At 38.0% G+C, this 15,614-nt stretch overlaps 1 protein-coding gene across 3 annotated transcripts in view; it reads left to right on the top strand.

Moving 5' to 3' along the window:
• The window catches only part of CSNK2A1 (casein kinase 2 alpha 1), a 57,746-nt gene that overhangs the window by 33,750 nt on the left and 8,382 nt on the right, over positions 1 to 15,614 (top strand). For all 3 annotated transcript variants that reach the window (XM_086332619.1, XM_086332620.1, XM_086332621.1), the window contains 7 exons: positions 1,309 to 1,420; positions 5,562 to 5,663; positions 6,178 to 6,228; positions 7,413 to 7,472; positions 8,936 to 9,019; positions 13,617 to 13,727; positions 14,465 to 14,566. In XM_086332619.1, coding sequence (XP_086188745.1) covers positions 7,455 to 7,472; positions 8,936 to 9,019; positions 13,617 to 13,727; positions 14,465 to 14,566 — 315 coding nt within the window. In that variant the 5' untranslated portion in view covers positions 1,309 to 1,420; positions 5,562 to 5,663; positions 6,178 to 6,228; positions 7,413 to 7,454. The remainder of the gene's footprint in view (positions 1 to 1,308; positions 1,421 to 5,561; positions 5,664 to 6,177; positions 6,229 to 7,412; positions 7,473 to 8,935; positions 9,020 to 13,616; positions 13,728 to 14,464; positions 14,567 to 15,614) is intronic.

Genomic DNA, 15,614 nt, shown 5'->3' with positions numbered 1-15,614 from the left:
TTCCTTTATATCACATGCTTTGGACTCTAGGAATATCTGAGTTTTACTGCAGAAATTTTAGCCACTGTCTTCAAATTAAGTGCATTGTGCTTAGTTCTGCTTAAATGACACTAAACAACCCTTTTGAGTTTTTGGCTTAGTGCTGTTTGCTTGGTTGCATTGATCTAGGGCCTTCCCACAGGAAAAGAACTCAACCAGAACTAAGCTTCCTTCCTTAGACCTGTAATGATTATTATATTGTCCATTGTCCGTAGTACCTTTTGCCTTCTCTGTTCATTCACTTTCTTTATAGTTGCTTGAGGAAAATGAACGGTGGATTTTTTACATGTTGGATTTTCAAGGGTCCGCAGCAGGAGTAAATAGTATTTAGGCCTTATTGAAAAGGCTGTCATTCTTTAGAGCAAACTCCTCTAAGTTGTAAGCAGAGACAAAGAAAAAGTGTTGGCATTTTCCCTTATTCCTTTTCACCTCAGATGTTGCTTTGTGGTCTTGGAATGTGGGTGAAGGTAGCGGGAGGAGCACCAGACTCTGACTCGTGTTCTGTAATGTGGTTTGCAAACTCCAGTACATGCACTGTCCTCAGAGCCTTGGAGAACAAGTTGGCGGTCAGACCTATATGTTTGAAAGCCGCTTATCTGCAAAGAGACCCATTAAAAATCAGCAACTCCCAAAGTGTGGCTGAACTTACAGCACATGTTGACTTCTTGCTAGATGCCACCAGTGGGCAAGGCTGTGGGGGGCAGGAATATAATAAAAATTATTTTCCAAGGGGAAAGCTGTCTGTTGTTGGAGATAAACATACATAACAAACCCCAATACGAGCTATCTATGTGTGGTATGTCAGTAGAAATATAAACAGCTTGGGATTTGAAAGAATAACTGAAAGACTTTAATTTTTTAATTCTGGGATTTGGAAGACATTTTTAATTGGCCAACGTACAAAATACAAAGAAACAATTAAGGAATTATTTGAAATAGTCTTATTTCTTTTACTCTACTGGGTATAGTTTTGTATGGACTTCTCTGGTGGCTCAGATGATAAAGAATCTGCCTGCAACGTGGGAGGCTGGGGTTTGATCCCTGGGTGGAGAAGATCCCCTGGAGAAGGGAAGGGCTACCCACTTCAGTATTCTTGTCTGGGAAATCCCATGGAAAGAGGAGCCTATAATCCATGCAGCTGTAATCCATGGGGTCGAAAAGAGTCGTACTCAACTGAGCGACTGACACTTGACAGTTTTGTAAATTCAATTAGTACTTGATAATTTGAACTTTGTAAATCACTGTAACTTTGATTCTTTTTGTTCCCAGAAATCAAGATGACTACCAGCTGGTTAGAAAATTAGGTCGGGGTAAATACAGTGAAGTATTTGAAGCCATCAACATCACAAATAATGAAAAAGTTGTTGTTAAAATTCTCAAGGTAAGTACAAAAAGATTGTAATTCAGAGGTTTTAAGTAGCATTTGAAGGTATTTTTCTAGTGCTTTTAATGCCTTTATTTTACTGTTCCTTTGAAGTTGATAGAAGAGATTATCTTCATTTGACAAATCAGGAAACTGAAGCAAGAGCAGTTTTTTGACTCAAGTCAGATAGAAGAACACTCTACAGGCCACATTGGCCTGTGGGCTACTGGCGTGCAGATTGCTTTAGTTATAACTGTGCTGTGCACTGCCACATACCAGGAACTCAGCATACGGTCCCTTACCACAGAAGCTCCTCCATAATTGACACGAGAAGCAGAGGGCCCCAGACGTTCTCACATGCCAGGAACCCAGCATACAGTCCCTTACCACAGAAGCGCCTCCATAATTGACACGAGAAGCAGAGGGCCCCAGACGTTCTCAATTTATAGCACCCATATTGCTTCAGTAACTTTGATGATGCCCCTAAGCCAAATGAAACAGGTTTGTTTCTTAAGTGAAGTTCAAATAACTAAAAATAGTATTTCTGTTTCAACTTGGCAGCCTTTTAAAAAACTATACATAAGAAGTTAAAGAGAAAAGTAATTTTGTTGTATTCTTCTGTCACCATAATTAATTACTATTGGGATATGTATACCTATTCGTTGCTACACAGCTTCTCATATGGTGGAATCACACTGGACATCGGTAGCCTCATTTCCTGTTCCACACTGGTTTTTGCATAATACTTTTTGTCACAGCAGCTGCTGAAAACCCAGCTTCACAAAGATATGCCATCAAAGAGAATGTAGTGCAGTGTAATTTTGAAGCTGAACTACCTCAAGCTGTGGTAGTGTGCTCAGTGACTGGCAGACCACAAGTAGTAACTGGTGCTTCCCTCAAAAATTAAAAAGCCCACAGAGCACCTATGAATTTTCTGGGGTGTTTTGGTATACCTTTCTGGAACCAGAGAGTTTAAGTATTTATATCTTATTGTGTGTACAAAGAGAACTCGGCTGAAATCCGGACTTCTAGATTCTAATCCCACTTTAAAAGTGATTAGCCACGGTACTTGTTTTTTTAAGACATGTTTATCTGTGAAAATGAGATAGTCTGGCTTTACCTGTTTTTCTCAGAGTTATTAGGATCAAGCACAAAATTGTATATAGATATATACTTTGGAGACCGAAGTTTTATGTAATTATAAAATTATATTCCTACAGAAAAGTATATGATAGACTGAGGTGATAGATCATTTAGAGTCATATGAAAGGCACAAATAGTGAGTCTTACGGTGTAGAAGACAGCGGTGGTGCTTGGGAAAAGGTCTCTGAAACTGTTTTCAGGGCCTGAGTGAGGAAGATTTGGATTGGTGTGCATGGGAGGGTGGGAGGGAAGCATAATCTAGAATGCACAAGATAAGAGAGGAAGAAATAAGTGAGAGAAATGTTTCATATGGAAGTTTACATAGGAAGTAAACTTGGAAAGGGAGAATAGTGATGACCTGGAAAAGATAACCTCTGCATTCCCTTCCAGCCTAAAAATTACAATTTTTGTCTCTTCTAGGTTGTTGGGAGCCATTAATGGCCTTTAGTGATGGGTGGTTTGGAAAGATTTTTTTATTTAAATCTCCTTCCATTTATTAAGACAAAATTTGCATTGATCACATTAAATTAGGGTTTAAGTGACTTGCCTGGTTTGTCACAAACTAGCTTTTGTAAGTTTATAGATTTTAAAGGATTCTATAGGAAAAACGTTTGTAAACCAGGAGCTATTTGCCATCAACCAGCAGTAGGGATATAGCAAGTAGTAGAAAACAGAAAAATTAATGGATTAGTGTCTGGAGAGAGGGGATTCCCTGGTGGCTCAGATGGTACACATTCTGCCTGCAATGCAGCAGACCCGGATTCAGTCCCTGAGTCAGGAAGATCCCCTGGAGAAGGGAATGGCAACCCACTCTATAGTTTTCTTGCCTGGAAAATGCCATGGATGGAGGAGCCTGGCAGGCTACACTCTATGGGGTTGCAAAGAGTCAGATACAACTGAGCAACTAACACTTTGACTTTCCTGGAGAGGAGAAACATCTCCTAGATACTCTAGCAGATGAGAAAGATATAGTTGAAGCAAAAAGAAAACTTAAAATTAGCTAAGCTTCCCACCCAGTGTACTGAATTCTAATAGAAGCAAGGCTGAGGCCATGGATTGAATTAAAAATGGAATTCACGGTTAGTCTAATAAAATAGCTTTCATTTATTGAATGCCCACTTTGCATTGGACTTTTTTCTTTACTTTTTGTCCACCCAAGGTCCTCATTGGTGTGCATGGACTTTGTCTAATTATGGCAACCGGGGTTACTCTCTAGTTGTGGTGCAATGGCTTATCTTGCTGCAGAGCACGGGCTCTAGGGCACACGGGCTTCAGGAGTTGTGACATGCATGCTCAGTAGCTCTGCAGCATGTGGAATCTCCCCAGGCAAGGGATTGAACCTGTGTCCCCTGCATTGGCAGGCGACTTCTCTGCCATTGAACTACCAGAGAAGTCCCCGAATTGGGCCCTTTTCTAGCTGTGGTATTGACATCACAATTCTGCAAGACTGGTGTAAAGTTCAGAAATACTTAAGTATCTTTCCCAAAGCTGCACAGCTACAAAGCCAGGTTTTGAGGACAGTCTGTTTCTAAAACTTTCTCCTTTCTGCTGTACCATGTGATTAGGACTCAAGGTTTAAAAAGTCTGCAGTATTGTTTAGTAGTCCCTAGACCTAGTTAGTAGTCCCTGGGAAATGTCTAAAAATAGCTCTCCAGCTCTGTTCTCAAGATTCTGATTAAGTGGGTCTGTACAGTTTGTATGTTAAAAACTCCAGGTTGATCATCAAAGTTTAGTAACCAGTAGTCTTGTTAAAGAAGAGATATTACATGTTTACAATAATTTCTAAGAAGTGTATACTGTGTGTCAGTAGTCTTAGGTGACCAAAACTGATGGGAAAGACTCACATGGTCCATTGTGGCAGACACAGGTCACACTGAGCATTTGAAATATGGCTGATCCAAATTGAGATATGCTGTAAGGATAAAATACAGCAATTTTAAAGGCTTAGTACCAAAAAAGAATATAAAATGGTTCATTAGTAATTTTTTATATTGATTTAAATATTGAAATAAGATTTTGGATATTTTTTTTGTTAGCCCTAAAATATTAAATGTGGGTGCTAGAATATTTTAAATACACATGTGGGAAAATCCCTAGCAGTCCAGTGGTTCAGACTTTGTCCTTTCACTGCCATGACCTCTGAGTTCATTCCCTGGTCAGGAAACTAAGATCCTACAAGTCTCATGGCATGGCCAAAATAGATTGAAAAATAAAAATAAAATACACATGTGGCTTGCATTGTATTTCTTTGGACCAGTACTGTTTTAACTGTTTAGAAAAAAGGCTTTGTAGAGGAGGTGCATTTGGACCACAGCCCTTCTCAGAAAAATGAAAGCAATTTCTGTACTAAAACAGATGTGGAAATGATGGGTGAAGACAAAGAAATATGAAAGATACATTGATTATAAAGCTAAACAGATATTATGTCTCAGCCATATTCTGAGATCTTTTTAGATGTCTCATTTGAGTCTTGCAATAATTTTATAAGTATTCTTATTGATTGTTTTACCTGTAATTGAAAGGTTTAGAAAGGTTATATAACTTGCTCATAAGCACACAGCTAGCAAGTAATGAAAGTAGGAGTCACATTAGGCAATCTGACTCCCAGGCCCACATTTAACCGAAAAGGTTATACTACACAAAGATAGTTTGACCATCTTTGCTACTGGTCCTGATTTCCTTCATTTCTGTAGGGTGTTTAATAAGACTTAAGAGGAAGGAATGGAAAGAGCCCTGTGTTTCATTCTAATGTTAACACATAAAGAATGATCATCAGAATTAAATGCTAATTCTGCAGAGTTCAGGTGTTTGGAGTACAAATCTTTATTTTCTTTCAATTCAGTATTGCTAAGTAGCTGCAGAGTACCTGGCACAGGACTAGGAGAGGGGGATTCAGAGGTGAGTCTGAGACATTTCCTTCCTTCAAGGAGTTCATAAGCAAGCCATTTGTGTATTATACTACCCGTTGAAATATCCTGAAATAATTGTTTTTAATGATGTACTTTTACCCTTTCAGCCAGTAAAGAAGAAGAAAATCAAGCGTGAAATAAAGATTTTGGAGAATTTGCGAGGCGGTCCCAACATCATCACACTGGCAGACATTGTAAAAGACCCTGTGGTGAGTATAGTAGGCACTAGTAAGGCCCACAAGGGCTGAGGTGGTGTTTGACCTTGAGCACAGCTGGCCTCTTTCTGTTCTTCCCTCTGCCATTAAGTCCTGCTTTAAAAGTGCTTAATCAGTTATACCATTTGACTAGTTTGGGTCTTTCTTTCAAAGAGACCTCCACCCACAGACTATTTCTTATTCTTCTAGGCTAAGAGACTGATAGCACTGGAAACTGAAATGTGTTAATCCATTTTGCAAACTCAGGTCCGATGCCGATGGGCGATGGGCGCATTGTCGGGCTGCCTAGAGCCTGGTGAGACTTCAGCTCCATATCTTCTGTTTGAAATCCATCCCCAAAGTGACCTAAGTGTGGTGATAATCAGAGTGGGGAGGGCTTGTAGCAATAGAGGGTTTCCTACTACTGAGGCGAGGACTGCCAAATTCACCACGTAGTGTCCACAACCATTGTGCCCACTAAAGCTGCCAGGTCTATTGCTAATGTGTGTTTTCTTTTTCTTTCCCCTAGTCACGAACTCCCGCCTTGGTTTTTGAACACGTAAACAACACAGACTTCAAGGTATAATGTATAACCAACCATTTCAAGCTGGGTTTTAGGCCACATAAAAAACCTTTTAGGGATGTTACTGTTAGAAGAGCATCCTTCTAACTTACTTTAAAAGAGCTTTTCATCCTGATACTATTAATTTAAAGATAGACATACTCTTGTACAGTGCCCACTTTGCACATCTTGTATTTTGCTCTTTTATTTGTTTAATGCTCTTTAATGACCAGTGTGTAGGTTTGTCACCATTTGACAGTTTACCATTCATTTGACAGGTCCCACTGATGTCAAACTTAATGAAAGCAACAGCTCATGTTTAATCAGGATCTGGCCTTACAGCATTTTGCTTTAAAAATGACAAAGTTCCAGAAGGAATATATTGTATATATGAAAGCCAGGACTGCTTGCTTATAGCTTAGAATTCCTCAGAAACTTTAGGCTCTTGATCTTAAAAAGAGATGGATGGGAAAGAAAGGGTGGTAGTAAATTCTGCTAAAACACAAACTCCTGCAATAGGTATCTCTGACTTTTAGCCAGTTTCAAATAATTCTCAATTCCAGTACAGTAGAAGAATGTGGGCACTCTCTTGGATTTTAACTTGCAGAAATATTTGATTTGCCTTTGCACAAGTCCAGTATCAAGAATGTTGGATGTCAATAAATGATTGAATTCTTATGCTGAGAGGACAAAAACAAGGAAGAAAAGTTTACTTTCAAATTGGGACAGAAATATTCTGTTAAATTGTCCTGATGTGTTTGGCAACAAGCCATCTGCGTACCCACTGGTGATCTGCAGTGGCTATGACTGTGTAGACCAAAGGTGGGTTAATTCCCTACTAAGGAGGTTATGTATTTGCCCACATTCCTTTTATGAGAAGATCTGGAAGTAAATGAAAAACAAAACTAAGCTGAAAATGTGTATCAGCGCATGTTGCAAATATCAATTGGTATGCTTCCAAAAGTAGATTATAGTTTGAACAATATGAGCTTAAGTAGTTCTTCACTTTTACATATAGAGTTGAAACCCCAAAGTATATCTTTAAAGTTAATGTTATGTTGGAGAAGTAGAGACTGGTAAACAAGTCTTAGAACAGTGGTACATGAGCCAAGTCTTGATTTGAATTACTACAAATGAGGATGAGAAGTTGCCTTCCTTTCAGTACTATTTCATGGCTCAAATGTTGCATTTGTCTTTAACAGCAATTGTACCAGACGTTAACAGACTATGATATTCGATTTTACATGTATGAGATTCTAAAGGTAAGGAATTCTTGAATATTAAATATCTTTGGATTGATCTCCCCTTTGTTAAATAATCCAGATGACTGTAGAAAAGCCAGTGGGTTGACTTTGTAAAATATGTTGGGGTGGGGGAGTCTGTTTCTGTAACTACTTAATAAACTAATAGCATCAGAACTCACGCTGACTGAAAGATAGGGTCTAGTAGAAATATAATTTATAATGCTTTGGAAAGGGTATTTAGAAGAGAGATTAAAAGACTCCTTAACAAATATTTGTAATCTCTATCAAAAATAATTCCTGATGTACTGGCTTCTGGTATACTTTATTTCACTTAAAATTGGTCAAATAAAACAGTAAACTTTGACTTAACCCTTAAAGAGCCATTGTCCTAAGGATTGTGTGAATCTCTGCTTAGAAGTTGCTGATTTAGAATGAGCTTTGATTTCTAAAGTGGGATCACCAAATATGTTGCTTCCAGTACTCAAAAGATCAGCTTTATAGGTAAGAAAATTGCTAAGAGTTGACTAGTGCCTTACTAAATGAGGGTTGACGTAAAGCCTACATTTGAACTATAGAAGTACCCCAGAGAAACTATGTCAGCAGAAGTATTTTATCTTTCATTGGCTCATGCAGTCTTGTGCCACACAGGACTTCACAAAGTTAAGGATATGCTTGTCTAACCCTTGGTATCATAGGAACCCAAATTGCCCTTGAGAAAGGACAAAAACTTGGCCAGTGACTTCAGCTGGCTTAAAGGCCTGGATTAGCAAACTCCAGAAGTTATGCCACTCACTAGCTTGAAGTTGGACTTGGTTTTCAAATCGTATTTGGTGTCATAAATCAGGAGTTTGCAAACTTCTTTACAAGGCCAAATGGTTTAAAAATTTTTGGCTTTGTGGGTCACAGGGTCTTGGTCACACTACTCAGCTCTGCTGCTGTAGCATGAAAGCAGCCACAGGCAACATGCAAGCAAATAGTTATGGCCATTAAACAATAAAACCATTTATAAAAACCTTCCAATAAAACATTCACAAAAATAAACAGCAGGTCATATTTGGCCCATGGGAGCGTCGTGGTTTGCCGACCTCTGTTGTAGACTCTTAATGCCAGAGATTTACTATTCTTTGAATAAGAGGTTTGTAGTACAGGTCAGGTTTCTTCCTTTGAGGGGCTCATATTTATTAAAATAATCCAGGCTCTCGGTAAGAGGGAGAAATTAGAAGTGATGTAGTTGGTATACACTTTGAGTCTTTAACAAAAAAGATGTTGAAATACCTCTGCAGAAACAGGTCTTTGGAATTTAAGAGTCTGTGGGTTTGCACAAGTCTCTGAAAAATACCTGTGGAACTGATTGTCCTAACCTTGACTCTCAGGAGTGTTGTGAGGCTTGAAGGAAAGCTGAAAGAGAAAGTAAAAGACTTCAACTAAAAAAATCTCTTATACAAGCTAACTCTTCCCTTTTTTACATGTTCCTCCCACAGGCCCTTGATTACTGCCATAGCATGGGGATTATGCACAGAGATGTCAAGCCCCATAATGTCATGATTGATCATGAGCACAGAAAGGTAAAGTGATAGAAGGCCAAGTCTTCTTTATCAGCACAAGAGAGTTAGCAGCCCATTTTTCAACATTTTATCCCTAGCATCTGTCATAGTCTGTGGTACCTATTAGGCACTTGATAAATGTTTGACAACTGAATGAATGAACAAATCAGTGTGGAATCTAAAATACGGCACAAATGAACTTGTCTGTGAAACAGACTCACAGCCTGGATGCCAGAGTGAAGTTGGGTGGGGAGGGCTGGGCTGGGAGTATGGAATTAGCAGATGCAAAACTATTATATATAGAATGGATGAGCAACAGGGCCCTATTTTAGAGCACAGGGAACTATATTCAATATCCTGTGATAAACCATATGGAGAAGAATATGGAAAAGAATGTATATAAATGTATAACTGAATCACTTTTCTGTACAGCAGAAATTAACACAACATTGTAAATCAACTAGAATAAAACAAATTTTTTAAAAATCACAATGTTTAAAACTTCATTCATATTCCTATCAAAAATAAAAGAGATTAGTGTTGTGGGTAAAACATTAGTTTGAGTTTTAGTCTTATTTATTGAAAAACTACTCTGTTGGGAAATGGTGTTTCTCATCTGCCTCTTTTTTTCTTATAGGGGTATACAAGTAATATTTGTTGTATGTGCCACTAGGCTATTAGGAGGATTAGGTGTGTACAGTTGTAAAATGGATGAAATATTCAGAAACTGCTGATGCAGGTGTCATGAGTATTAGTTGCAGTATAACATTTCTGTTTTTTAAGGTGACCCAAGCCCACCTTTTGTATGCAGTGATGGCTCTCTGTTGCAGGCTTTGGAGATAATAGGTGATTTATTCATTCAGTTAATATCCTGTTACACATTTACACACTGTGTGTAATGGGTACTATTCTAGAGGCTGGGGTGTATGTGTAAAACAAAAAATTCTTGTCCATAGAAGCTTGCGTTTGAGGGAGACTGGTGGGATACAGAGTTAAAAGTGGTATGGAAGAAAAATAAAACAGGAATGGGGAGTGTCAGAGGGTGTTGCAATTTTAAACAGGCTGACAAGGAAAAGATTTTGTTAGGAAGGTGACATTTTGTAGAACACTTGAAGGGAATTAGCTGTGCAGTTTTGAGAAGAGGGTATAGCAGACGCTAAAACCCTGAGACAAGAATGTGCCTGGCATATTGAAACAGAACAAGGGTAGAGCTGGGGTAGAATGAACTCGGGGAAGAGAAGAAGGAAATGAGATTGAGAGAGATAAATAGAACCATATCTTGTAAAACCTTGAAGATCACTGTCAGACCTTTTCTCTGAAGATACAGAGGTTTTTGCAGGGTTTGAGCAGAGGGTTGATAAGTTCTCCGTTCTGTATTTAAAAGTTCACTGCACATCTATTAGTACAAAGGATTCCAAATATAGACAGGAATGCAGAGTAACTCAATCTCTCATACATTGCCGGTGGGGATGTTAGGTGGCACACTCATTTTGGAGAATGTCAGTCTGTATTGTTTTATAGTTTGTCAGTTTCTTTAAAAGCTAAACATACGCTTACCAGACAACCCAGTAGTGACATTTATCCCAGAAAAACAGACTGAGATCTATACAGAAACTTTCAGTTGGGTAAATGATTCATTAAACTCTGATGTATCTATACCATTGTAGTATTATTACTGATTAGTAAGAACTCTTGGATAAGTCTCATGCTGAGTGAAAAAAGCAATCTCAAAAATTTAAACTGATGGTTCCATTTCTATAATTCTCACGATGACAGAGTTAGAGAACGGAAGGGTTGCCAGGGGTTAGAAAGCAAGAGGAAGGAGTAGCATAAAGGATAACTGTTGTGATGCTCTTTTTATAATCATGGACTAGATAGGAATCTAGCTGTATGAATCTGCATATGTGATAAAATTGTGTGGAACTATACACACGTGTAAAACTGTTGAAAAGAAAGGTCTCTGAATTGTGTCAGTTTCCTGGCTTTAATATTATACTGTAGTGACGTAAGATGTTACCATCGGGGAAACTGGTTGAAGGGTACACAGAACATCTCCAGATTCCTATGAATTTATAACCATTTTAAAATATTTTTTAAGAGGATCATTTTGGTTCCTGTGTGGAGAATCGAGGGTAAAAGTGAAAGGTAGACCAGTTAAGAAAAGCAGCTATTGCAGTGAATCAGAGATTGGTGAAAGCATGGACCAGGGCGGTAGCAGTGGATGTGATGATAGGCTCAAAATCTGATAGAGCCATCAGGATATATTGACAGATTAGATGTGGGATAGAAGGGAGAGAAGAGTCCAGGGTGAAAAGTTTTTAACCTGAATGACAGGATAAATGGAATTACATTTAAGGTAACAGGAGGAGGAGGAGGATTCCATGGGAAAACAGGTTTTGCAGTGAATAATCAGAGTTTTAGTTCTGAGATGTCTTTCAGATGATCAAAGAGAGATGGCTGTTGAGAGGTGTGGGCTAAATATAGGTGGGAATATCAGAGATGGTGTGTGTGAAGCCACAGACCAGAAATAGTCACCTGGGAATACTTCCTGATAAGACAGGAAGCTCAGGAATAGCTCTGATATTAAGATGTTGAAGAGAAAGACTATAAAAAAGCTACATTTTCATATTTTTTGTTATATTTCCCTTTGTTTACTAAAAGAAGACACTGAACCTAATAAACTGAAGTTTTGGAGACAGTGCTGGAACAGTCAGGCGTTACTCAGGCCCTTCTGCTCACACTACAAGTTATGGTCGTGCTTTGCATGAAGGTCAAGTAAGGTGGCCTCTTGTCCTTGCTACTATTGGGGTGGCCAAAAAGTTTGTTTATTTCTCCATACGATGACTGTAGTAGCACTTAGCTGTCTTTAACTTCATTGGAAATAATTTTGTTGGATTATATTATTATCAGTGTGCGTTTTTTTAAAAAACTTAGCCAAATTGCTGAATTTTTGTGAAGCCATTTTAATGTTGAAGATGGAAGAAAAAAAGCGACATTTTCAGCATATAATGTTTTATTGTTTCAAGAGAGGTGAAAATGCAACTGAAATGCAAAAAAAGATTTGTGCAGTGTGTGGAGAAGGTACTGTGACTGATTGTGTCAGAAGTGGTTTGCAAACTTTTGTACTGGAGACTTCCCACTGGATGATGCTGTTTGGTCAGGTAGACCAATTGAAGTTAATAGCGATCAAATCGAGACATTGATTGAAAAAAATCAATGTTATATACCACGCAAGAGATAGTCAACATACTCAAAATATCCAGATCAAGCGTTGAAAATCCTTTGCACCAGCTTGGTTATGTTAACCACTTTGATGTTTGGGTTCCACATAAGTTAAGTGTTAAAAAACCTTCTTGACCGTATTTCCGCATGTGATTCTCTATACTTAAACGTAACAAAATTGTTCACTTTTAAAACGAATTGTGATGGATGATGAAAGTGGATACTGTACAGTAATGTGGAATGGAAGAGATCTTGGGACAAGTGAAATGAACCACCCATCAACCACCCCAAAAGCCGATCTTCATCCAAAGCTGGTGATGTTGTATGTGTGGTGGGGTTGAAAGAGAGTCCTCTATAGTGAGTTCCTTCTGGAAAACTAAACGATGAATCCCAACAAGTACAGCTCCCGGTTGGACCAACTGAAAGCAGCGCTCCAGAGTTAGTCAACAGAAAATGGGGATAATCCTCCACCAGGATAACACAAGACCGGATGTTTCTTTGATGACCAGGCAAAAACTGTTTAACACCTTGGCTGGAAAGTTCTGATTCATCTGCCAAATTCACCAGACATTGTACCTTTGGATGTCTGTTTATTTTGATCTTTATGAAATTATCTTAGTGGAAAAAACTTCAGTTTCCTGTAAGACTGTAAAGGCACCTGGAACAGTTCTTTACTCAGAAAGAAAAAGTGTTGGGAAAATGGAATTGTGAAATTGCCTGGAAAATGGCAGGATGTAGTAGAACAAAACAGTAATACGTTGTTCAATAAAGATCTTGGTGAAAATGAAAAATGTGTCTTTTATTTTTACTTAAAAAACAGAAGGAACTTTTTGACCAACCCAATACTATTTTGGTAAGAGCTGTATTTTTATTTTTCTCCTGTGTACTGAGCATTGCATTGAATTCTAAAAATTAGCAAAGGTGAATAAAACAGTCCCTATTCTCAAGGACCTTACAGTCCATATTTTGTAAAAAAAAAAAAAAGTAGAAAGCAAATATTCAGTAAAGAGTTGTAGGTTCTATTAAAGAAATTTATCTAAGGTTGGTGGGTGAGGCAGTTCAAAGACAGTAGTTGCTTCTATTTACATAATTAGAAAAGATTTCATTGAAGGAGTTAACTCAGAAGAGATGTTCACCAGAATAGGAGTCAAGATTGAGTAGTAGAGACATTTTAGTCAAGAGGAGGAGTATAAATTTGGAGAAACACAAAATAATTGTATGTTAAAAAGAGTAGTTTTGGGAATTCTTAACTGCCAAGGGCCCAGGTTCAATCCCTGGTTGGGGAACTAAAAGTCCCACAGACCACACAATGTGGCCAAAAAAAAAAAAAGTACTCTAATGGCATTGTGGAGGGTATCTTGAAAGACACATTTATTATCTTTTTTTCTCCCTTCAGCTACGGCTAATAGACTGGGGTTTGGCTGAGTTTTACCATCCTGGCCAAGAATATAATGTCCGAGTTGCTTCCCGATATTTCAAAGGTCCTGAGCTACTTGTAGACTATCAGGTGAGAAGAGAAGGGCAGATAAAATTTTTGTCCTATGTTTGTTTTGCATGTAATTTTCTAAGTGTTATTTTGCGTTTTGAATGGGCCATTTTTGCACATCCGTGACTGTCCCTTTTATAGGAGTGTCAGATATGAATCTCTTCAGTTCGTCTACCACAACTTTTGTGTATATTGTCAAAATGTCTGTAGAATATAAATAAATCTGCATTTGATCCTAACTGAAGAGAAAGACACTTCTAATCAGAAATTCCAGAGCTTGTTTTAGAATTGAAAGAAGATCAGGCTCTGTCCTAGAAATTTATTTTCTGGTATAGCACTGAATTCAAAGAATTTTTATACATAAAAATATTCTTTAGAGCATTATTTATAATGGTGAAAAACACTGTCCTACTATAGGGTACACTAAAGATTAAATTCTGAAACAGTCATGCTATAAAATATGGTACACATTAAAAGGTTTCCATAAACTTTTTGTTTATGGGTGTTCTTATGTAAGTGAAGAAAGTATCTCAAAGTAGTATGTACGGGTTTCAGATGAGAGGGTTAGGGAGTATAAGTGGAAATGCATAGAAGAAAAGACTGAAAAGAAATATATAAAGATACTGGTATTTGGAGCTTAAAGTCAATGGAGTAGGATTTATTTGTTTTTCTATTTTTAAAAAATAGCTTTTTAAATTTGAAGTGACAAGATTCATCTTGTCATTTCACATGTGATGACAACATTTTCTTTAATGCAGATGTACGATTATAGTTTGGATATGTGGAGCTTGGGTTGTATGCTGGCAAGTATGATCTTCCGGAAGGAGCCATTTTTCCACGGACATGACAATTATGATCAGGTAATATATGTTGTTCCTATTGAGAAATTTATTGATGTACCCTAGCAATGGCCAGATCTGCTTACTCCTTAGAAACTGCAGTGGATCTTGGTAAAATACAAATGCCTAACCCCTACCTGAGAGCTATTTAGAATCTCTGAGTGTAAGCCCCCAGAATAATTTTCAATTAATGGCTTGTTCAGTTAATGATTCTAGGGCCTTGTGGGAGGTACCGTTGCCTTGTTTGAGCACAGTGATTTAATTTTGAGATAATGTAAATTGTTGTGAAAGTCACTCAGTTGTGTCCGACTCTTTGTGACCACCTGGACTATACAGTCCATGCAATTCTCCAGGCCAGAATACTGCAGCAGGTAGTCTTTCCCTTCTCCAGGGGATCTTCCCAACCCAGGTCTTCCACGTTGCAGGCAGATTCTTTACCAGCTGAGCCACCAGGGAAGCAAATTCACGTGAAGATACCATAATTAATACAGAGAGATATAGTATCTTTTACCCAATTTCCCCCAAATAGAACTTTTTGCCAGCTATGTACAGGATCACAACCAGGATATTAATATCAGTACAACCAGAATACCAGAACATCTCTGTCACCTCAGGAATCCTTTATATGCCCTTTTGTAGTCCACACCAGCTTCCCCCTGGCCTTCACGCTACTATGTTGTATCTCATTTCTGCAGTTTTATCATTCCAAGAATGTTATGTAAATATGACTTTATGAAGTCATATTTACCTATGACTAACATATTACAACTCATATGAAAATGACTACTCTTCATATGAGTTGAAGAATATCAGGTAAATTCAGTTAAAAATCAGCAGCTTTTTGTTAGATGTCACGCAGGTTTGAGGAATATAGGAAAAAAATAGCCCTCTGCCCTGCATAAGGTTTTTCACAGTCTTACCTAGTAAGAGAACCAAATGTATAAGAAAATAAGTCATGGTCATAAATGTCGGTAAAAGTGTAGATAAGATATAGAAAGGCAGTTATAATGCGAGTGAGTGGTCTGATGAAGTGGAGAACTTTCCAAAGGAAGTAATATCTTCAGCTAGG

Source organism: Bos grunniens, chromosome 13 (assembly GCF_055505025.1).
Source record: "Bos grunniens cultivar Pamir isolate PY7600 chromosome 13, Bosgru_T2T1.0, whole genome shotgun sequence".
Taxonomy (NCBI): Eukaryota; Metazoa; Chordata; class Mammalia; order Artiodactyla; family Bovidae; genus Bos; species Bos grunniens.
The sequence above is the reverse complement of the archived record's forward strand: the minus strand, read 5'-3'. Positions and strand labels throughout refer to the sequence as shown.